The sequence below is a fragment of the Urtica dioica genome, chromosome 3, assembly GCF_054948205.1.
Source record: "Urtica dioica subsp. dioica isolate 48M chromosome 3, U.dioica_male_clone48M_v1_H2, whole genome shotgun sequence".
In the NCBI taxonomy this organism is placed as follows: Eukaryota; Viridiplantae; Streptophyta; class Magnoliopsida; order Rosales; family Urticaceae; genus Urtica; species Urtica dioica.
In genome coordinates, this window is record NC_142758.1 from 25,122,699 (window position 1) to 25,145,207 (window position 22,509).

Consider the following 22,509-nt stretch of genomic DNA (forward strand, 5'->3'; position numbering starts at 1 on the left):
AATGAACGTTTCAACTTTTCATTAATGAATAAGCAATTACAAGCAAGAGTCTTCATGAGATTATATGACATCAAATGTACATAAATACACACAACTCTTCTTGTGGGCACCATTGACAACAGGGCCGAACGTCGGGAGTTCCCCTCTTTGGAGGCCGCAGGTACGTCCCTTGTCTTGGGAAGGGGATTCGAAGGACCGGGTTCAAACATGGCAGGGAGTTCCCCGTCCTACATGAGAGAAGTCCCGATATCCTGGGAATCGCCAGTACCCTCGTAATCAGGGTCGCGGTTGCAACTCTCCTCGTTGAGGTTTTCGAGATCCCCGTTGTTGATCACCGCGTCATGCGTAGATTGCTCTGTAGCCAATCGGATGTGGTACCTCACATTCTTCGCCTTCAGTTGGCGGATATTCTCCTCTAACTCCATGATGCGGTCGTCCCTGCTATCTAAAAATAGAGATGGCGAGGGGGTCGAGCTCTTTTCATGGAGCCACTCTTCGTCACCATGCGCTTCGGAGCGCAAGAAATATTTTTTTGGTTCCAGTGACGTTATCGGGGTTGTTAACGCCCTCAGAACGTATGGGTGGTTGACTACTCATCATTTCTCGAGTCTGAGAAAATCTAGTCTCCAAGAAAAAGAAGAAGATGGATAGAAGGGATTTCGAGCTGAACAGGTCGGGAAGTCCCCTCCTTCTAGCGCCAAAATGTTGTCGCACAAAAATGAACAACGATTATCTACTTCGGGCGGTTCGATACAAGGCCGGACCAAGTGATCGCACCCGGGCCAAAAGCGTGAACTCGAACGTCTCGAGCTAGGTTTTCTCCAATCAACCCACCTCTCAGAGGAGGGAAAGGGTGAGGAGGGGAAGTGACTGTGCAGGATCAAGTCAGAATGTAGTTCAAGGCGTATGTAATGCGGAATGAGGCGCGGAGCCTGGAGGGTGTGCTCGACAGAGGAGACGGAGCGCGGAGGTGTCCTCGGCGAGATCTCAGAACTCTGGGATCGAGTGACCCGAGAGAGAATGTGTGTTTTCTCTCTTTTGGAGACGCGGGAGACTCTAAGTCAATAGTTCCTTGTCATGGCGGAGATTTCGGACGCGTAGGCAATTTCTTGTCATAAATGGTGGACGCGTCTAGTGTGGTAGACGCGTAGGCAATTTTCAGTCGAAAACTGCAGGAGCACTCGCGGGCTCGAGATTAGTCATTTGATCAAGAGAGGCGGCACTCGGGAGTCCCCGGGGGTGGTTCGGAATATCTGAGAACAAGAAATCCAGGAGAATCCGCTTCAGGCCAAGGATGGCATCCAGAAAAGCAGAGAGAAGTGTCAAGTTTGTTGAGAAGGAATGTGATGGCTTTCCCCTCAATGAGAGGGGGTATTTATAGTGTTTGGAGGGCCTTAAGAGGCGTGTTTGTCGTCCATGTTGGACTCGGGGGCGTGCTCCCTTCAAGGAGGAGCGCGCTCTCCTTGAAAGGAGCTGCGGCGGGGGGGGGGGGGGGGGGGCGCGGCGTGCAAGAACCCCGGTGCGGCGGGGTGTGCGGCGCACGGGGCGTGCTTTCCAGACGGCTCATGCGCTGACCTTCTGGTGCGGTGTGCAGCTCTCTTGGCACGGTGCTCAGCCCCTTAGCGCGGCGCGCGCCTTCCGTTAGTAGCGTGCAGTTTGTTCGCGTGCGTCCTTTTTTAAGTAGCGCGCTTGTTCCTTTTCCGAGAGGCATATGGCTCACCTCGTGGATCTTTTTTGGGCCTTTAGAGATCCTTGAGGACCTGGCTTGGGCATTCGGGATTCGGGATGTCACGCAAATCGCATGGCGCATGAAAGTCTTTACTCGAGGAATCAAGGTCGACACGAGGATTTGCTAATCGACTTGTGGACGCATGACTCGACTCGAGGCTCGACTTGAGGACAGTAGCTCAACTTGAGGAGTTATCTCAACTCGAGGAGTTATGACTCGACTCGAGGAGTTATGACTCGACTCGAGGAGTTATGACTCGCCTCGAGGAGCAAGGCTCGACTCGAGGAAGGTGACTCAACATGAGGAATTATCTCGACTCGGGGAGTTATGACTCGACTCAAGGAGCAAGGACTTGCCAGTCGACTTGTGATGGAAGGCTTGCCACGACGAACGCGAGTCCTTGGACCCTTCGTCCTCCCCTTCGGGGCCGCACCTAGTAGGTAGGCCGCTCCCGGGCCCCGCTGGCTCGGCTATCGCCGCGGCGTCAGTCTCCAACTCTGCGAGCCATTTGTCGGCTGCACGAGAGTCTTCCTCGACAAAATGGGAATCCCGTCGAGTTCCTCAAAGGGACCCTTGGCCGCCCCCCCAAAATCTGGGAGAGGGCAGGAAGAGTCAACCTTGGGACCATCAACATGATTCGACTCAAGAGGACAATGACGCCTTAGCGGCCTGGCTTCGATCCGATGAGATTGTGAGGTGCTATATCTTAGCATCTATGAACAATATGCTGAAAAAGCAACATCGTGACATCGAGACTGCCCCCGACATGCTCTACAATCTCCTTGAGATGTTTGGAGGGCAAAGGCGTCAGGCAAGGCAACAAGCAGTCCGACAGTTTATGAACTGTTATGAGAGATTTTTCCCATAAAAAAACATTCAAGGCCCAACTCAACCAACGGTACATGGCGACCCCGGCCCAAAGAGTAGAGCCCGGGATTAAGACAAGGCGACCTCGACCTCCAGGCGAGCTCGACCTCGTCCTCAGCTCGACCTCGGCCTCACGAGCTCGACCTCAACCTCCAGGCGAGCTCGACCTCCAGCCGAGCTGGTCCTCGACCTCCAGGTGAGCTCGATCTCGGCCTCATCAGTTCGGCCCCAACCTCCAGGCGAGCTCGACCTCGTCCTCAGCTCGACCTTGGCTTCATGAGCTCGGCCTCGGCCTCATGAGCTCAACCTCGACCTCCAGGTGAACTCGACCTCGGCCTCACGAGCTCGACCTCAACCTCCAGGCGAGCTCGACCTCCAGGCGAGCTCGACCTCGACCTCCAGGTGAGTCGACCTCGGCCTCAGCTCGACCTCGGCCTCATGAGTTTGGCCTCAACCTCCAGGCGAGCTCGACCTCCAAGCGAGCTCGACCTCGTCCTCAGCTCGACCTTGGCCTCATGAGCTCGGCCTCGGCCTCATGAGCTCAACCTCGACCTCCAGGCGAGCTCGACCTCGACCTCCAGGCGAGCTCGACCTCGGCCACAGGAGCTCGGCCTCGGCCTCATGAGCTTGACCTCGGCCTCATGAGTTCGGCCTCAACCTGCAGGCGAGCTCGAGCTCGTCCTCCAGCTCGACCTTGGCCACAGGAGCTCGGCCTCGACCTCATGAGCTCGACCTCGACCTCCAGGTGAGCTCGACCTCGACCTCAGCTCGACCTCGGCCTCATGAGCTCGACCTCAACCTCCAGGTGACCTCGACCTCCAGGTGAACTCGACCTAGGCCTCAGCTCGACCTCAGCCTCACGAGCTCGACCTCGACCTCCAGGTGAGCTCGACCTCGACCTCAGCTCGACCTCGACCTCCAGGCGAGCTCGACCTCGACCTCCAGGTGAGCTCGACCTCGGCCTCAGCTCGACCTCGGCTTCATGAGTTCGGCCTCAACCTCCAGGCGAGGTCGGCCTCATCCTCAGCTTGACCTTGGCCTCATGAGCTCGGCCTCGGCCTCATGAGCTTAACCTCGACCTCCAGGTGAGCTCGACCTCGGCCTCAGCTCGACCTCGGCCTCATGAGTTTGGCCTCAGCCTCCAGGCGAGCTCGACCTCGTCCTTAGCTTGACCTTGGCCTCATGAGCTCGGCCTCGGCCTCATGAGCTCAACCTCGACCTCCAGGCGAGCTCGACCCGGCCTCATGAGCTCGACCCCGGCCTCACGAGCTCGACCCCGGCCTCACGAGCTCACCCCAGCCGCACGAGCTCACCCCGGCCTCATGAGCTCCACCCGGCCTCACGAGCTCGGCATCAGCCTCACGAGCTCGACCTCGGCCCAGCCATGCCAAGGGCCGAAAAGGAAAAGTCCCAGCCCATAATTTCCCACAACTCAAAAAGGTACAGCAGCCCCCACTTGCCAGAAGGCACGGCCACACGCAAATGAGCTCAGCTTATTTGTTTTCTGGGACCCGCCAATAAACCATAGTATCATCCCAACACCAAGCTTTCCCCACCAAGAGCATTATCTTTATCATTCTTAAAAGCCATTTCGACTGGACCCCACCAAATCCCTCAAACACGTAACCCCAAGACTATAAATACCCCTTCTCATTGAGGGGAAAGCGAGAGACCATTCCTTCTGAGAAAAAACTTGAGACTTCTCTCTGCTTCCCTTGATGCCATCCTTGGCCTGAAGTGGATTCTCCTCGATTTCTCATTCTCAGAGATTCCGGCGCCGCAGACCTGTTCGGCCCCGGCGCGCGTAGGCCGACTCTGGCGCTCGCCGAAGCTTTCATCCCGACCGACGCCGCAGATCCGGCCGACCCGGTGCTCGCGATCCAGCCTCGACGCCCGCCGAAGCCTTGACCCCACCGGCGCTGCAGACCTGTTTGGCCCCGGCGCGCGTAGGCTGACTCTGGCGCTCGCCGAAGCTTTCATCTCGACCGACGCCGCAGATCTAGCCAACCCGGTGCTCGCGACCCAGCCACGACACTTGCCGTGAACTACGTCATGACCTGATCCCGACTAAAGGGTACGTAGGCCGCCAACCTTTGGCGCGGTCACGCCCCCATTCACCCTCCAGATTCCTCATTTGGAGGTTTTTGGACGAACTCCACGGACATTCATAGCTGAGAGACGACTCGGGACATCGAGTCCGACACGCTCGAGTCGAGGCGAGACCACTCGGTCCGGCCTTGGGTCTAACCGTCTTCGACTCCTAAATCGTTGTCCGAAAAACTGTGACAACATTTTGGCGCTAGAAGGAGGGGCTACCCGAAAACAGCCACGAGTTCTCCACCAGCAAATCCATCTCCCTCCGCGGGACCATCACAAGACTCCCTCCACCATTCTTCTTCTCACTTCTACGACTCTCGAGAGATGAGTCATGTCCCTACCACCACCGTGGGCGCCCGAGCGACTAGTTCGACGTACGGTCTCCGACGCCTTGCACATCGCCTTGAAGGGCGACCCCGCGATAGCGATAGCCAGCCCTGAGACCCGGTGAATGACCCCGAGGCCGAGCTCCGTGAGGACACGGCCCGGCGGCTTGCAGAGCTTCTTGACCGTCCCGGCGTCGACGGTACGCTCGTCGCCAACCTCCTTGGCTATGATATCGAAGATAGGTCCGCCTGAGACGACTCCGACCCCGACTATGTGGAGGAGTCGAGGACCGATGAGGCAACCTCCAACCTTGCCCCTTCACGGCCCGAGAGGTCTAACGGTGCTTTGGTCAGGACGTCGCACCTAGCGCGACAACAGGCACGGTCCCACTCCCGGGGACTCGCCCCCTCGGTTTCAAGAGGTGACCGGACACGGCCCCTCGCCGAGGAGAGAACGACTCTGGTAGATGATGGGGCCGATAGCCGAAGTGCTCGCCGGACGGCACGACCAAGGGCGGCCTCGCCCCGCCACGCTCCGAGTGTGGACCTTAGAGGGCGCTTGACGGCGCAGAGAAACTCCCGAGGGAAGGATCTCCGCCAAAGGCTTGACTCTCGGAGGGACGCGCTCCCCGCCGCAACTCTCGGCCGGCCTCAGGCCAATGTCGTGGACCAAGCGTCCAATGAGCGCCAACCGGCGACTCCCGTAGCCCCGGCAGTCAGCCCTGCTAGCGGGCTTGACATGGTCACGATGATTCAGAGCCTCCAAAATCAAATCATCGAGATGAGGGAATCGAGAGGGCAAATGCCTTACGGAGGGATCGAGGAATCATACTCTCCCTTTGCCGCTCAAATCCTCGCACAACCTTGTGTGGGGAACTTCAAATTGCCGTCCATTCCCTCCTATGATGGACGGACGGACCCCAACTTCCACATCCAACACTACGAGACGTGGATGACGATGCAAGGGCAGACGGACGCCACCCTCTATCAGGCCTTCAGCCTGACCCTTACAGGGTCGGGATTTGAGTGGTTCCGAAGCCTGAGACCGGGAAGGATCTCGTCTTTCCGGGCCTTGTGGGAGGTGTTCCTTGCTCGATTCGCCACCCTCGTGGCACAGAAGAAACCAAAGGCCCATCTCCTTTCCATCCGGCAAGGGAATGACAAGACGTTGAGGCAGTACCTCGCTCGCTTCGCCGAGGAGTCTCACAAGGTCGAAGGGTTCGACGATAGGGACACCATCACGGCGATCACCGAGGGAGTCCGCACGAGTGACTTCCTCAAGTCTATTGTTGGAAAGGTCCCGCGAGACATGGCGGAGCTAATGGCGAGAGCCCGTGCGTACATGGGAATCGAGGACTATCTCGATGGCCGAGATGGCCGAAAGTCGGGGGGACAGGGTAGTCGACGCCGCGACGACCAAGATGAAGATCGTTCCGACCCTCGAAAGAGGAGGAACAAGGGAGGCCAGGCCCCTAACGGTCGCTCCCTCTCCGGGACGAGACTGTCGCACGTCGACAACTTCCGAAACTCGACGTTCACCCCCCTGAACACTCCGCCAGAGCGGATCCCGGCTCTGCACCGTGACAAGCTAGGAAGTCCAACTCCTCTCACGAGGGATCCCGCTAAGAGGGATGGAAACAAGTTCTGTGATTACCACCAAGATCACGGGCATTTGACGTCCGAATGCTATCAACTCAAACGTCAGATCGAGGCCCTGATCCAAGACGGGAAACTGAAGGAATACGTCCTTAGAACGATCGGGACGGCCGCGGCACACGATGAGCGCCCGCGGTAAGAAAGGAAGGGTTCGGCGACGGTAACCATCGCGGACCGAGAAACCATTGAAGAACCGGAGAGCTCGCAACTGCACGTCGTGGGCTCAATCATGGGCGGCCCGGAGTTTGAAGACTCGTCCACGCAAAGGAAGAAGTACGTGCGTGAGGTTTCCCAAGGGAAAATAGCGCACTACATCAACCATACGTACGAGGCTCCACCTCCGACCCCATCCGAGTCCATGTTCTTCACCGGCCAAGAGGCGGCACGAGTCCTCCATCCACACAACGACGCGATAGTCGTCTCGGCCCCGGTCGCCAACAACCTCGTCCGGAGAATCCTAATCGACAATGGGAGCTCCGCCGATATAATCTTCAAGTCGGCGTTGGACAAGATGAAGCTATCCGGGATGAGACCGACCCCGATATCGACCCCGCCCTTCGGCTTCTCCGGGGAAAGGGTCATGACGGAGGGAACAATCGACCTCCCGGTTAACTTCGGTATACCGGGGGGGGCTCGAGGTGACCCACATCGTGTCGTTCCTGGTCGTGGACCAGCCCTCAGCATACAACATCATCGTCGGCCGCCCGACTCTCAATCGGTTAAAGGCCATAACGTCCACATACCATCTGATGATGAAATTCCCGACCGAGAAGGGGATCGCCACAATGTTGGGAGACCAATCAATGGAAAGGATGTGCTACATCCAAGGCGTGGACGGAAAGGGGAAAGGTGTGATGGTGAGCACCGTCTTCCAGCTCGGGGACAAGTTCCCGTGTGAGATAGAGGAAGGAGGCACCTTCGGGGAACTGGACCAAAGGGACGATGTCGAGCGTCGAAAGGTGGAGACACCCGACGAACTCGTTCCCGTCGTGTTGGACGACGCCAAGCCTGACCAAGTAGTCAAGGTGGGTGCCCAACTCCCGTCTGAAGTTCGAGCCCTGCTCGCCACCTTCCTTCGCGGGCACAAAGACGTCTTCGCATGGACACACGTCGACATGCCGGGGATCGACCCCGAGATAATGGTTCACCGTCTCAACGACGACAAGAGAGTGGCTGAGCACGTTCAACCACGACGGACGTTCAGTGGAGAGAGGTACCAAGCCATTGGTGAAGAGGTTGACAAACTTCTCGCCGCCGACTTCATCAGGGAGGCGGAACACCCCAAGTGGGTGTCCAACATGGTGATGGTCAAAAAGCCAAACGGGAAGTGGCGGATCTGCATCGACTACAAAGATCTCAACAAAGCCTGCCCGAAGGACAGCTTCCCTCTCCCGAGGATCGAGCAACTTGTGGACGCCACGGCGGGCCACGAGTTATTAAGCTTCATGGACGCCTACTCAGGCTACAATCAGATCCGCATGCACGAGCCGGATCAGATCAAGACCACCTTTGTTACAAACCGCGGACTCTACTGTTACAAGGTCATGCCCTTTGGCCTCAGAAACATGGGGGCGACGTATCAAAGGTTGGTGAACCGAATGTTCGCCGATCAAATCAGCAAAACTATGGAGGTCTACGACAACGATATGCTCGTCAAAAGCCTCAAGACCCACGACCACGTTCGAGACCTAAGAGAGATGCTCGCGATCTTGCGACGTTACAAGATGAAGCTCAACCCCAACAAGTGCGCCTTTGGGGTCGAGTCCGGAAAATTCTTAGGCTACATGGTTAGCCGCCACAGGATCGAGGCTAACCCTGAAAAGATTAGGGCGATCTTAGAGATGAGGTAGCCGCGAAAAGTGAAAGAAGTGCAAAGTTTGACGGGAAGAATCGCCGCCCTGACGCGATTCGTTTCCAAAGCCACCGATAGGTGCCAACCGTTCTTCAAGGCACTGAAGAAGACCGACGGGTTCGTATGGACGGAGGAGTGCGAGGAAGCGTTCCGCAGAATGAAAGCCTACTTCACCTCCCCCCCGTTCCTCGCGAAGCAAAAGAATGGCGAAACCTTGTACCTCTACCTCGCGGTTTCTGGTAGGGCCGTGAGCGCGGTCCTCATACGCGAAGAGGACAAGGTGCAATGGCCGGTCTATTACGCTAGCAAGGCGCTCCTCGACGCCGAGACCCGATACCCGGAAATCGAGAAATTGTCCCTCGCCCTCGTCATGAGCGCGAGAAAGCTGCGACCCTACTTCCAAGCGCTCCCCATCGTGGTGCGCACGGGACATCCCATCGAGAAGGCGCTTCAAAAAGGGACCTCCTCTCGAATGGCCATATGGTTCCAAGAGTTGGGCGAGTACGGGGTCGAGTTTCAGCCGAGAACCGCCATCAAAGGCCAAGCCCTCGCCGACTTCATAGCAGAGCTCACAAGCGCACCCTTGATTGACGAAGGAGACAAAGATAATAAGAACAAGGAAGACAAGGAGAACGACCGCATCGAGTCATCGAAGAAGAGAACCAACAGCCCGATAGGGCCGGTCTGGGACTTGCACGTAGATGGCGCGTCGAACGCACGGGGGGCTGGCGCCGGCGTCGTACTCACAAATCCTTATAGGGAAAGACTGAAATACGCCATGCGGTTTGAGTTCAAGGCTTCCAACAACGAGGCAGAGTACGAGGCTCTGATCGTTGGCTTGGAGCTGGCGAAAAGGCTAGGCATCCGGAACCTGCGTATCCACTGCGACTCGTAGTTGATCGTGAACCAGGTTAAGGGCGACTATGCCGCTAAAGAACCGAACATGATCGCGTACTTGTACAAAACCCAAAAGAACCTAGAAGCCCTGTCGTGGTTCGAGATCGTCCAAGTTCCTCGAGAAGCGAACATCGACGCCGACGCCCTAGCTCGCCTCGCGTCCGGGATAGACGAGGAGGGCAAATGCAGCGTCCCGATCGAAGTATTGACCCGACCCTACGTCTCGAGGAGCGACGTAGGGGTAGTTGATGAAACTCCGCCTCCCACATGGATGACTCGGCTCGTGGAATTCCTTAAGCGAGGAGTCGTCCCCGAAGACAAAAAAGAGGCCAAAAAACTGAGAAGCTTGGCACCGAAGTACACGATGAGGGAAGACGTCTTGTTCAAGAGAAGCTACTCCATGCCTCTCCTCCGTTGCTTGACCGAAGTCGAGGCGAAGAAAGCGCTCCATGAGGTGCATGAGGGGGTGTGCGGAAACCACGCCGCCGGACAATCTTTGGCGTTAAAGCTACTGAGACTCAGATATTTTTGGCCAACCTTGAAAAAGGACTCCCACGAGTGAGCCAAAAAATGCGACAAGTGCCAAAGGTTCGCCCACATCCCGCGCCAAGCGCCGGCCCCTTTATGCCCGATCGTCGTGCCGCGACCCTTCGTGAAATGGGGAATCGACCTCATCGGTGAGCTACCCACGGCCCCAAGGCAATACAAGCACGCGATCGTGGCAATCGACTATTTCACGAAGTGGGTAGAGGCCGAGCCGCTAGCAAAGATCACCGAGGCGAACACGACGAACTTCATCTGGAAGAACATTGTCTGCCGCTTCGGGATCCCCGCGTCGATTGTGACCGATAACGGAAAGCAATTTGACAACACGCGCCTCCGAGAAATGTGCGAGCATTTGGGCATTAGCAAGACTTTCTCTTCTCCCCGCCACCCACAAGCCAACGGTCAAGTCGAGGCGGTCAACAAAACAATCAAGGAGAACCTGAAAAAGAAGCTGGAAGAAAGAAAGGGGGCTTGGGCCGACGAGCTTCCTATGGTCTTGTGGGCATACCGAACCACCGCTCGAAACGCGACCGGCAAAACCCCTTTCGCTCTCACGTTCGGCATCGAGGCCGTGGTACCTGTCGAGACCAAGCTACCGACCCTGCGCATCGAGGAATACAAAGAAGTCGCCAACGACGACGCAATCAGGCTCGAGCTAGACCTCATAAATGAGAAGAGGACGGACGCACTCACCCGCCTTGCCGCGCAAAAGAGGAAGGTCGAAAAGTACTACAACTCCAAGATCAAGTTGCGAAAGTTCGCCGATGGAAGCCTTGTCCTCAGAAGGGTATTCCAAAACACCAAGGTGCAAGGTGCGTGAGTTCTGGGTCCCACCTGGGAAGGCCCGTACCGTGTGCGCCGAGCCATCCACAACGGCACGTACGAGCTCGAGAACCTAGAAGGACTCGTATTCACGCACCCTTGGAACGCGGAGCACCTTCGGCAATACCACCAATAGATGCCCGTTCCTGCTTACTCTATGTTTTGTTGTTTTCATTTTATTTTCGATTTTTGCAAAGACAAAAAAAAAAAAAAAAAATTCAAGTACGGCCAACGGCTTGGGAATGTAATTTTTTGACTATTTCCACATGATAATCTAATTACATTTCACTCCGAAACCTCTACCCTGTTGTATTATAATTTCTTGTCTCCTCTACGAGTACACAAGAAACTCGGGGTAACAGGCTCGTGCAACGACACGTTTTACGCGCCGAAAGGTAGCGAAACGTCAACAAGTTGGGTCCGCGCACCGGACCTCCGACCTCGCACGTCTTTCGCTGCGACACTCTCGCGCAATGTCGCGCCTTGCACACCGATAGGCAGTAAGGCGTCGACGGATCACGTCCGCGCACTGGATCGTCGATCCCGAAACGTCGACGAGTTGGATCCGCGCACCGGACCTCCGACCTCGCACGTCTTTCGCCGCGACACTCTCGTGCAATGTCGCGCCTTGCACACCGATATGCAGTAAGGCGTCGACGGATCACGTCCGCGCACTGGATCGTCGATCCTGAAACGTCAACGAGTTGGATCCGCGCACCGGACCTCCGACCTCGCACGTCTTGCGCTGCGACACTCTCGCGCAATGTCGCGCCTTGCACACCGATAGGCAGTAAGGCGTCGACGGATCACGTCCGCACACCGGATCGTCGATCCCGAAACGTCGACGAGTTGGATCCGCACACCGGACCTCCGACCTCGCACGTCTTGCGCTGCGACACTCTCGCGCAATGTCGCGCCTTGCACACCGATAGGCAGTAAGGCGTCGACGGATCACTTTCGCGCACCGGATCGTCGATCCCGAAACGTCGACGAGTTGGATCCGCTCACCGGACCTCCGACCTCGCACGTCTTTCGCTGCGACACTCTCGCGCAATGTCGCGCCTTGCACACCGATAGGCAGTAAGACGTCGACGGATCACGTTCGTGCACCGGATCGTCGATCCCGGCAGTCAAAACCCAAAACGTGACACGCGTACCGACAAGTACCACAACAAGCTTGTCCCAACGCGCACACCGATAGGTAGCGTACTCGCCGGAAGATGAGCGCGGCGGCCACCTAGCTCGCACACGCCGATAGGCAATGAGTCACGAATGGATGGCCGAAAGTCGCACACGTCGGGCGAAACTGGTCTAGCCAGCGTCTGCGGGAAACTTCACCGACAAGTGTGGCAGTAAGCCGTGCAAACTGGTTATGCTAGATATAGTAAGCCAAGTTCGTACAACGCGCGTTAATCAAATGGCGCAAAACGATTACGCTAAGCATAGCAAGTCGAGAAAATAAGACGCATAATAGGCAAAAAAGCTTTAACTAAAGCAAACAATGTTGTACGGGCAACCCAACAACGAGCGAAGGCATGTGGGGAGCGCTCATCGTCAACGCACTCCAGCTAGGAAACCAAGGACGGTCGGGGTAACGCCCTGGCAGGCAACGATCCGCCCGAAAACACGAAGTTTCTTGAACGACAAAGTCCTCCAAAAAACTGGGGGGCTAATGTTATGAGAGATTTTTCCCATAAAAAAACATTCAAGGCCCAACTCAACCAAGGGTACATGGCGACCCCGGCCCAAAGAGTAGAGCCCGGGATTAAGACAAGGCGACCTCGACCTCCAGGCGAGCTCGACCTCCAGGCGAGCTCGACCTCGTCCTTAGCTCGACCTCGGCCTCAGCTCGACCTCGGCCTCACGAGCTCGACCTCAACCTCCAGGCGAGCTCGACCTCCAGGCGAGCTGGTTCTCGACCTCCAGGTGAGATCGACCTCGGCCTCATGAGTTCGGCCCCAACCTCCAAGCGAGCTCGACCTCGTCCTCAGCTCGACATTAGCCTCATGAGCTCGGCCTCGGCCTCATGGTGAGCTCGACCTCGACCTCCAGGTGAGCTCAACCTCGGCCTCACGAGCTCCACCTCGGCCTCACGAGCTCGACCTCAACCTCCAGGCGAGCTTGACCTGCAGGCGAGTTCGACCTCGACCTCCAGGTGAGCTTGACCTCGGCCTCATGAGTTCGGCCTCAACCTCCAGGCGAGCTCGACCTCCAGCCGATCTCGACCTCGTCCTCAGCTCGACCTTGGCCTCATGAGCTCGGCCTCGGCCTCATGAGCTCAACCTCGACCTCCAGGCGAGCTCGACCTTGACCTCCAGGCGAGCTCGACCTCCAAGCGAGCTCGACCTCGGCCACAGGAGCTCGGCCTCGGCCTCATGAGCTCGACCTCGGCCCCAGCTCGACCTCGGCCTCAACCCGAGGCGAGCTCGACCTAGTCCTCCAGCTCGACCTTGGCCACAGGAGCTCGGCCTCGGCCTCATGAGCTCGACCTCGACCTCCAGGTGAGCTCGACCTCGACCTCAGTTCGAGCTTAGCCTCAGCTCGACCTCGGCCTCACGAGCTCGACCTCCAGGTGAGCTCGACCTCCAGGCGAGCTCGACCTCCAGGCGACATCGACCTCCAGGCGAGCTCGACCTCTAGGAGAGCTCGACCTCGTCCTCAGCTCGACCTCGGCTTCACGACCTCGACCTCAACCTCCAGGCGAGCTCGACCTCCAGGCGAGCTGGTTCTCGACCTCGGCCTCATGAGTTCGGCCCCAACCTCCAGGCGAGCTCGACCTCGTCCTCAGCTCGACATTGGCCTCATGAGCTCGGCCTCGGACTCATGGTGAGCTCGACCTCGACCTCCAGGTGAGCTTGACCTCGGCCTCACGAGCTCCACCTCGGCCTCACGAGCTCGACCTCAACCTCCAGGCGAGCTCGACCTGCAGGCGAGTTCGACCTCGACCTCCAGGTGAGCTTGACCTCGGCCTCAGCTTGACCTCGGCCTCATTAGTTCGGCCTCAACCTCCAGGCGAGCTCGACCTCCAGGCGAGCTCGACCTCGTCCTCAGCTCGACCTTGGCCTCATGAGCTCGGTCTCGGCCTCATGAGCTCAACCTCGACCTCCAGGCGAGCTCGACCTCAGCCACAGGAGCTCGGCCTCGGCCTCATGAGCTCGACCTCGGCCTCAGCTCGACCTCGGCCTCAACCCGAGGCGAGCTCGACCTCGTCCTCCAACTCGACCTTGGCGACAGGAGCTCGGCCTCGGCCAGGTGAGCTCGACCTCGACCTCAGCTCGACCTTAGCCTTAGCTCGACCTCGGCCTCACGAGCTCGACCTCGGCCTCACGAGATCGACCTCAACCTCCAGGCGACCTCGACCTCCAGGTGAGCTCGACCTAGGCCTCAGCTCGACCTCGGCCTGACGAGCTCGACCTCGGCCTCACGAGCTCGACCTCAACCTCAAGGCGAGCTCGATCTCGACCTCCAGGTGAGCTCGACCTCGGCCTCAGTTCGACCTCGGCCTCATGAGTTCGGCCTCAGCCTCCAGGCGAGCTCGACCTCGTCCTCAGCTTGACCATTGCCTCATGAGCTCGGCCTCGGCCTCATGAGCTCAACCTCGACCTCCAGGCGAGCTCGACCTCGGCCTCATGAGCTCGACCCCGGCCTCACGAGCTCGACCCCGGCCTCACGAGCTCGACCCCGGCCTCACGAGCTCGCCCCGACCTCACGAGCTCGCCCCGGCCTCACAAGCTCGACCCGGCCTCACGAGCTCCACCTCGGCCCAGCCATGCCAAGGGCCGAAAAGGAAAAGTCCCAGCCCATAATTTCCGACAACTCAAAAAGGTACAACAACCCCCACTTGCCAAAAGGCACGGCCACACGCAAATGAGCTCCGCTTATTTGTTTTCTGGGACTCGCCAATAAACACCATAGTATCATCCCAACACCAAGCTTTCCCCACCAAGAGCATTATCTTTATCATTCTTAAAACCCATTTCGGCTGGACCCCACCAAATCCGTAAAACACGTAACCCCAAGACTATAAATACCCCCTCTCATTGAGGGGAAAGCGAGAGACCATTCCTTCTGAGAAAAAACTTGAGACTTCTCTACGCTTCCCTTGATGCCATCCTTAGCCTGAAGTGGATTCTCCTCGATTTCTCATTCTCAGAGATTCCGAAGCCACGAACGCAGCCGACCCGGCACTCGTGATCCAGCCTCGACACCCGCCGGCGCCGCAGACCTATTCGGCCCTGGCGCGCGTAGGCCGACTTTGGCGCTCGTCGAAGCTTTCCTCCTTGAGTTGACCTTCGAGTCCACGAGTCGATTGCTAAGCCCTCGTGATGACCTTTCACATGACTCCTCGAGTTGAGTTCACTCCTCGAGTTGAGTTCGAGTCCACGAGTCTACTTCTAAGCCCTTGTGCTGACTCTTCACATGACTTCTTGAGTTGAGTTCACTCCTCGAGTTGAGCTGCGAGTCCACGAGTCAACTGCTAAGCCCTCGTGCTGACTATTCACATGACTCCTCGAGTTGACTTCACTCCTCGAGTTGAGCTTTGAGTCCACGAGTCGACTGCTAAGCCCTCGTGATGACCTTTCACATGACTCCTCGAGTTGAGTTCACTCCTCGAGTTGAGTTCGAGTCCACGAGTCTACTGCTAAGCCCTCGTGCTGACTCTTCACATGACTTCTCGAGTTGAGTTCACTCCTCGAGTTGAGCTGCGAGTCCACGAGTCGAATGCTAAGCCCTCGTGATGACTCTTCACTTCTCCAATTGAGCTCCAAGTCCACGAGTCGACTGCAAAATCCTCGTGTTGACTCCTTACATGGCTCCTCGAGTTGAGTTCACTCCTCGAGCTTAACTTCGAGTCCACGTGTCGATAGCTAAGCCCTCGTGATGACTCTTCACATGACTCCTCGAGTTGAGTTCACTACTAGAGTTGAGCTCCAAGTCCACGAGTCGACCGCTAAGCCCTCGTGATGACTCGTCACATGACTCCTCGAGTTGAATTCACTCCTCGAGTTGAGCTCCAAGTCCACGAGTAAACTTCTAAGCCCTCGTGCTGACTCTTCACATGACTCCTCGAGTTGAGTTCACTGCACGAGATAAGCTCCAAGTCCACGAGTCGATTGCTAAGTCCTCGTGTTGACTCCTTACGTGACTCCTCGAGTTCAGTTGACTCCACGAGCTGAGTTTCGAGTCCAGGAGTCGACAGCTAAGCCCTCGTGCTGACTTTTCACATGACTCCTCGAGTTGAGCGCCAAGTCCACGAGTCGACTGCTAAGCCCTCATGCTGACTCTTCACATGACTCCTCGAGTTGAATTCACTCCTCGAGTTGAGCTCCAAGTCCACGAGTAAACTGCTAAGCCCTCGTGCTGACTCTTCACATGACTCCTCGAGTTGAGTTCACTCCTCGTGTTGAGCTCCAAGTCCACGAGTCGACTGCTAAGTCCTCGTGTTTACTCCTTACATGACTCCTCGAGTTGAGTTCACTCATCGAGCTGAGCTTCGAGTCCACGAGTCGACAGCTAAGCCCTCCTGCTTGCTCTTCACATGACTCCTCAAGTTTAGTTCACTCCTAGAGTTGAGCTCCAAGTCCACGAGTCGACTACTGAGCCCTCGTGCTGACTCTCCACATGACTCCTTAAGTTGAATTCACTCCTCGAGTTGAGCTCCAAGTCCACGAGTCAACTGCTAAGCCCTCGTCCTGACTGTTCACATGACTCCTCGAGTTGACTTCACTCCTTGAGTTGAGCTTCGAGTCCACGAGTTGATTGCTAAGCCCTCGTGCTGACTGTTCACATGACTCCTCGAGTTGAGCTCCAAGTCCACGAGTCGACTGCTAAGCCCTCGTGCTGACTCTTCACATGACTCCTCGAGTTGAATTCACTCCTCGAGTTGAGCTCCAAGTCCACGAGTCAACTGCTAAGCCCTCGTGCTGACTCTTCACATGACTCCTCGAGTTGAGTTCACTTCTCGAGTTGAGGTCCAAGTCCACGAGTCGACTGCTAAGTCCTCATGTTGACTCCTTACATGACTCCTCGAGTTGAGTTCACTCCTCGAGCTGAACTTCGAGTCCACGAGTCGACAGCTAAGCCGTCGTGTTGACTCTTCACATGACTCCTCGAGTTGAGTTCAGTCCTAGAGTTGAGCTCCAAGTCCACGAGTCGACTACTAAGCCCTCGTGCTGACTCTTCACATGACTCCTCAAGTTGAATTCACTCCTCGAGTTGAGCTCCAGGTCCACGAGTAAACTGCTAAGCCCTCGTGCTGACTCTTCACATGACTCCTCGAGTTGAGTTCACTCCTCGAGTTGAGCTCCAAGTCTATGAGTCGACTGCTAAGTCCTCATGTTGACTCCTTACATAACTCCTCGAGTTGCGTTTTTACTCATCGAGCTGAGCTTCGAGTCCACGAGTCGACTGCTAAGCCCTCGTGTTGACTCTTCACATGACTCCTCGAGTTGAGTTCAGTCCTAGAGTTGAGCTCCAAGTCCACGAGTCGACTGCTAAGCCCTCGTGCTGACTCTTCACATGACTCCTCGAGTTGAATTCACTCCTCGAGTTGAGCTCCAAGTCCACGAGTCAACTGCTAAGCCCTCGTGCTGACTCTTCACATGACTCCTCGAGTTGAGTTCACTTCTCGAGTTGAGGTCCAAGTCCACGAGTCGACTGCTAAGTCCTCATGTTGACTCCTTACATGACTCCTCGAGTTGAGTTCACTCCTCGAGGTGAACTTCGTGTCCACGAGTCGACAGCTAAGCCCTCGTGTTGACTCTTCACATGACTCCTCGAGTTGAGTTCAGTCCTAGAGTTGAGCTCCAAGTCCACGAGTCGACTGCTAAGCCCTCGTGCTGACTCTTCACATGACTCCTCAAGTTGAATTCACTCCTCGAGTTGAGCTCCAGGTCCACGAGTAAACTGCTAAGCCCACGTGCTGACTCTTCACATGACTCCTCGAGTTGAGTTCACTCCTCGAGTTGAGCTCCAAGTCTATGAGTCGACTGCTAAGTCCTCATGTTGACTCCTTACATAACTCCTCGAGTTGAGTTTTTACTCATCGAGTTGAGCTTCGAGTCCACGAGTCGACTGCTAAGCCCTCGTGTTGACTCTTCACATGACTCCTCGAGTTGAGTTCAGTCCTAGAGTTGAGTTCCAAGTCCACGAGTCGACTGCTAAGCCCTCGTGCTGACTCTTCACATGACTCCTCAAGTTGAATTCACTCCTCGAGTTGAGCTCCAAGTCCACGAGTAAACTGCTAAGCCCTCGTGCTGACTCTTCACATGACTCCTCGAGTTGAGTTCACTCCTCGAGTTGAGCTCCAAGTCTATGAGTCGACTGCTAAGTCCTCATGTTGACTCCTTACATAACTCCTCGAGTTGAGTTTTTACTCATCGGGCTGAGCTTCGAGTCCACGAGTCGACAGCTAAGCCCTCGTTCTTGCTCTTCACATGACTTCTCGAGTTGAGTTCACTCCTAGAGTTGAGCTCTAAGTTCACGAGTTGACTTCTAAGCCCTCGTGCTGACTCTTCACATGACTCCTTAAGTTGAATTCACTCCTCGAGTTGAGCTCCAAGTCCACGAGTAAACTGCTAAGCCCTCGTGCTGACTCTTCACATGACTCCTCGAGTTGAGTTCACTCCTCGAGTTGAGCTCCAAGTCCACGAGTCAACTGCTAAGCCCTCGTGCTGACTGTTCACATGACTCCTCGAGTTGACTTCACTCCTCGAGTTGAGCTTCGAGTCCACGAGTCGACTGCTAAGTCCTCGTGTTGACTCTTCACATGACTCCTCGAGTTGAGTTCACTCCTCGAGTTGAGCTTTAGGTCCTCGAGTCGACTGCTAAGCCCTCGTGATGACCTATCACATGACTCCTCGAGTTGAGTTCACTCCTCGAGTTGAGTTCGAGTCCACGAGTCGACTGCTAAGCCCTCGTCTTGACTCTTCACATGACTTCTCGAGTTGAGTTCACTCCTCGAGTTGAGCTGCGAGTCCACGAGTTGACTGCTAAGCCCTCGTGATGACTCTTCACATGACTCCTAGAGTTGAGTTCACTCCTCGAGTTGAGCTCCAAGTCCACGAGTCGACTGCTAAGTCATCGTGTTGACTCCTTACATGACTCCTCGAGTTGAGTTCACTCCTCGAGTTGAGCTTCGAGTCCACGAGTCGACAACTAAGCCCTCGTGCTGACTCTTCACATGACTCCTCGAGTTGAGTTCACTATTAGAGTTGGGCTCCAAGTCCATGAGTCAACTGCGAAGCCCTCGTGCTGACTCTTCACATGACTCCCCGAGTTGAATTCACTCCTCGAGTTGAGCTCCATGTTCACGAGTAAACTGCTTAGCCCTCGTGCTGACTCTTCACACGACTCCTCGAGTTGAGTTCACTCCTCGAGTTGAGTTCGAGTCCACGAGTCTACTTCTAAGCCCTTGTGCTGACTCTTCACATGACTTCTTGAGTTGAGTTCACTCCTCGAGTTGAGCTGCGAGTCCACGAGTCAACTGCTAAGCCCTCGTGCTGACTATTCACATGACTCCTCGAGTTGACTTCACTCCTCGAGTTGAGCTTTGAGTCCACGAGTCGACTGCTAAGCCCTCGTGATGACCTTTCACATGACTCCTCGAGTTGAGTTCACTCCTCGAGTTGAGTTCGAGTCCACGAGTCTACTGCTAAGCCCTCGTGCTGACTCTTCACATGACTTCTCGAGTTGAGTTCACTCCTCGAGTTGAGCTGCGAGTCCACGAGTCGAATGCTAAGCCCTCGTGATGACTCTTCACTTCTCCAATTGAGCTCCAAGTCCACGAGTCGACTGCAAAATCCTCGTGTTGACTCCTTACATTGCTCCTCGAGTTGAGTTCACTCCTCGAGCTTAACTTCGAGTCCACGTGTCGATAGCTAAGCCCTCGTGATGACTCTTCACATGACTCCTCGAGTTGAGTTCACTACTAGAGTTGAGCTCCAAGTCCACGAGTCGACCGCTAAGCCCTCGTGATGACTCGTCACATGACTCCTCGAGTTGAATTCACTCCTCGAGTTGAGCTCCAAGTCCACGAGTAAACTTCTAAGCCCTCGTGCTGACTCTTCACATGACTCCTCGAGTTGAGTTCACTGCACGAGTTGAGCTCCAAGTCCACGAGTCGATTGCTAAGTCCTCATGTTGACTCCTTACGTGACTCCTCGAGTTCAGTTGACTCCACGAGCTGAGTTTCGAGTCCAGGAGTCGACAGCTAAGCCCTCGTGCTGACTTTTCACATGACTCCTCGAGTTGAGCTCCAAGTCCACGAGTCGACTGCTAAGCCCTCATGCTGACTCTTCACATGACTCCTCGAGTTGAATTCACTCCTCGAGTTGAGCTCCAAGTCCACGAGTAAACTGCTAAGCCCTCGTGCTGACTCTTCACATGACTCCTCGAGTTGAGTTCACTCCTCGTGTTGAGCTCCAAGTCCACGAGTCGACTGCTAAGTCCTCGTGTTTACTCCTTACATGACTCCTCGAGTTGAGTTCACTCATCGAGCTGAGCTTCGAGTCCACGAGTCGACAGCTAAGCCCTCCTGCTTGCTCTTCACATGACTCCTCAAGTTTAGTTCACTCCTAGAGTTGAGCTCCAAGTCCACGAGTCGACTACTGAGCCCTCGTGCTGACTCTCCACATGACTCCTTAAGTTGAATTCACTCCTCGAGTTGAGCTCCAAGTCCACGAGTCAACTGCTAAGCCCTCGTCCTGACTGTTCACATGACTCCTCGAGTTGACTTCACTCCTTGAGTTGAGCTTCGAGTCCACGAGTTGATTGCTAAGCCCTCGTGCTGACTGTTCACATGACTCCTCGAGTTGAGCTCCAAGTCCACGAGTCGACTGCTAAGCCCTCGTGCTGACTCTTCACATGACTCCTCGAGTTGAATTCACTCCTCGAGTTGAGCTCCAAGTCCACGAGTCAACTGCTAAGCCCTCGTGCTGACTCTTCACATGACTCCTCGAGTTGAGTTCACTTCTCGAGTTGAGGTCCAAGTCCACGAGTCGACTGCTAAGTCCTCATGTTGACTCCTTACATGACTCCTCGAGTTGAGTTCACTCCTCGAGCTGAACTTTGAGTCCACGAGTCGACAGCTAAGCCCTCGTATTGACTCTTCACATGACTCCTCGAGTTGAGTTCAGTCCTAGAGTTGAGCTCCAAGTCCACGAGTCGACTGCTAAGCCCTCGTGCTGACTCTTCACATGACTCCTCAAGTTGAATTCACTCCTCGAGTTGAGCTCCAGGTCCACGAGTAAACTGCTAAGCCCTCGTGCTGACTCTTCACATGACTCCTCGAGTTGAGTTCACTCCTCGAGTTGAGCTCCAAGTCTATGAGTCGACTGCTAAGTCCTCATGTTGACTCCTTACATAACTCCTCGAGTTGAGTTTGTACTCATCGAGCTGAGCTTCGAGTCCACGAGTCGACTGCTAAGCCCTCGTGTTGACTCTTCACATGACTCCTCGAGTTGAGTTCAGTCCTAGACTTGAGCTCCAAGTCCACGAGTCGACTGCTAAGCCCTCGTGCTGACTCTTCACATGACTCCTCGAGTTGAATTCACTCCTCGAGTTGAGCTCCAAGTCCACGAGTCAACTGCTAAGCCCTCGTGCTGACTCTTCACATGACTCCTCGAGTTGAGTTCACTTCTCGAGTTGAGGTCCAAGTCCACGAGTCGACTGCTAAGTCCTCATGTTGACTCCTTTCATGATTCCTCGAGTTGAGTTCACTCCTCGAGCTGAACTTCGTGTCCACGAGTCGACAGCTAAGCCCTCGTGTTGACTCTTCACATGACTCCTCGAGTTGAGTTCAGTCCTAGAGTTGAGCTCCAAGTCCACGAGTCGACTGCTAAGCCCTCGTGCTGACTCTTCACATGACTCCTCAAGTTGAATTCACTCCTCGAGTTGAGCTCCAGGTGCACGAGTAAACTGCTAAGCCCTCGTGCTGACTCTTCACATGACTCCTCGAGTTGAGTTCACTCCTCGAGTTGAGCTCCAAGTCTATGAGTCGACTGCTAAGTCCTCATGTTGACTCCTTACATAACTCCTCGAGTTGAGTTTTTACTCATCGAGCTGAGCTTCGAGTCCACGAGTCGACTGCTAAGCCCTCGTGTTGACTCTTCACATGACTCCTCGAGTTGAGTTCAGTCCTAGAGTTGAGCTCCAAGTCCACGAGTCGACTGCTAAGCCCTCGTGCTGACTCTTCACATGACTCCTCAAGTTGAATTCACTCCTCGAGTTGAGCTCCAAGTCCACGAGTAAACTGCTAAGCCCTCGTGCTGACTCTTCACATGACTCCTCGAGTTGAGTTCACTCCTCGAGTTGAGCTCCAAGTCTATGAGTCGACTGCTAAGTCCTCATGTTGACTCCTTACATAACTCCTCGAGTTGAGTTTTTACTCATCGAGCTGAGCTTCGAGTCCACGAGTCGACAGCTAAGCCCTCGTGCTTGCTCTTCACATGACTTCTCGAGTTGAGTTCACTCCTAGAGTTGAGCTCTAAGTTCACGAGTTGACTTCTAAGCCCTCGTGCTGACTCTTCACATGACTCCTTAAGTTGAATTCACTCCTCGAGTTGAGCTCCAAGTCCACGAGTAAACTGCTAAGCCCTCGTGCTGACTCTTCACATGACTCCTCGAGTTGAGTTCACTCCTCGAGTTGAGCTCCAAGTCCACGAGTCAACTGCTAAGACCTCGTGCTGACTGTTCACATGACTCCTCGAGTTGACTTC

The 22,509-nt window shown here is 55.5% G+C and overlaps 1 protein-coding gene across 1 annotated transcript in view; it reads right to left on the bottom strand.

Moving 5' to 3' along the window:
• Nucleotides 1-227: 227 nt before the first annotated feature.
• LOC149402517 (uncharacterized) overlaps nt 228-22,509 on the bottom strand; it is a 98,095-nt gene continuing 75,813 nt past the window's right edge. The window contains exon 4 of the mRNA XM_089608414.1: nt 228-355. Within this exon, the coding sequence (XP_089464540.1) occupies nt 228-355 (128 nt within the window). The remainder of the gene's footprint in view (nt 356-22,509) is intronic.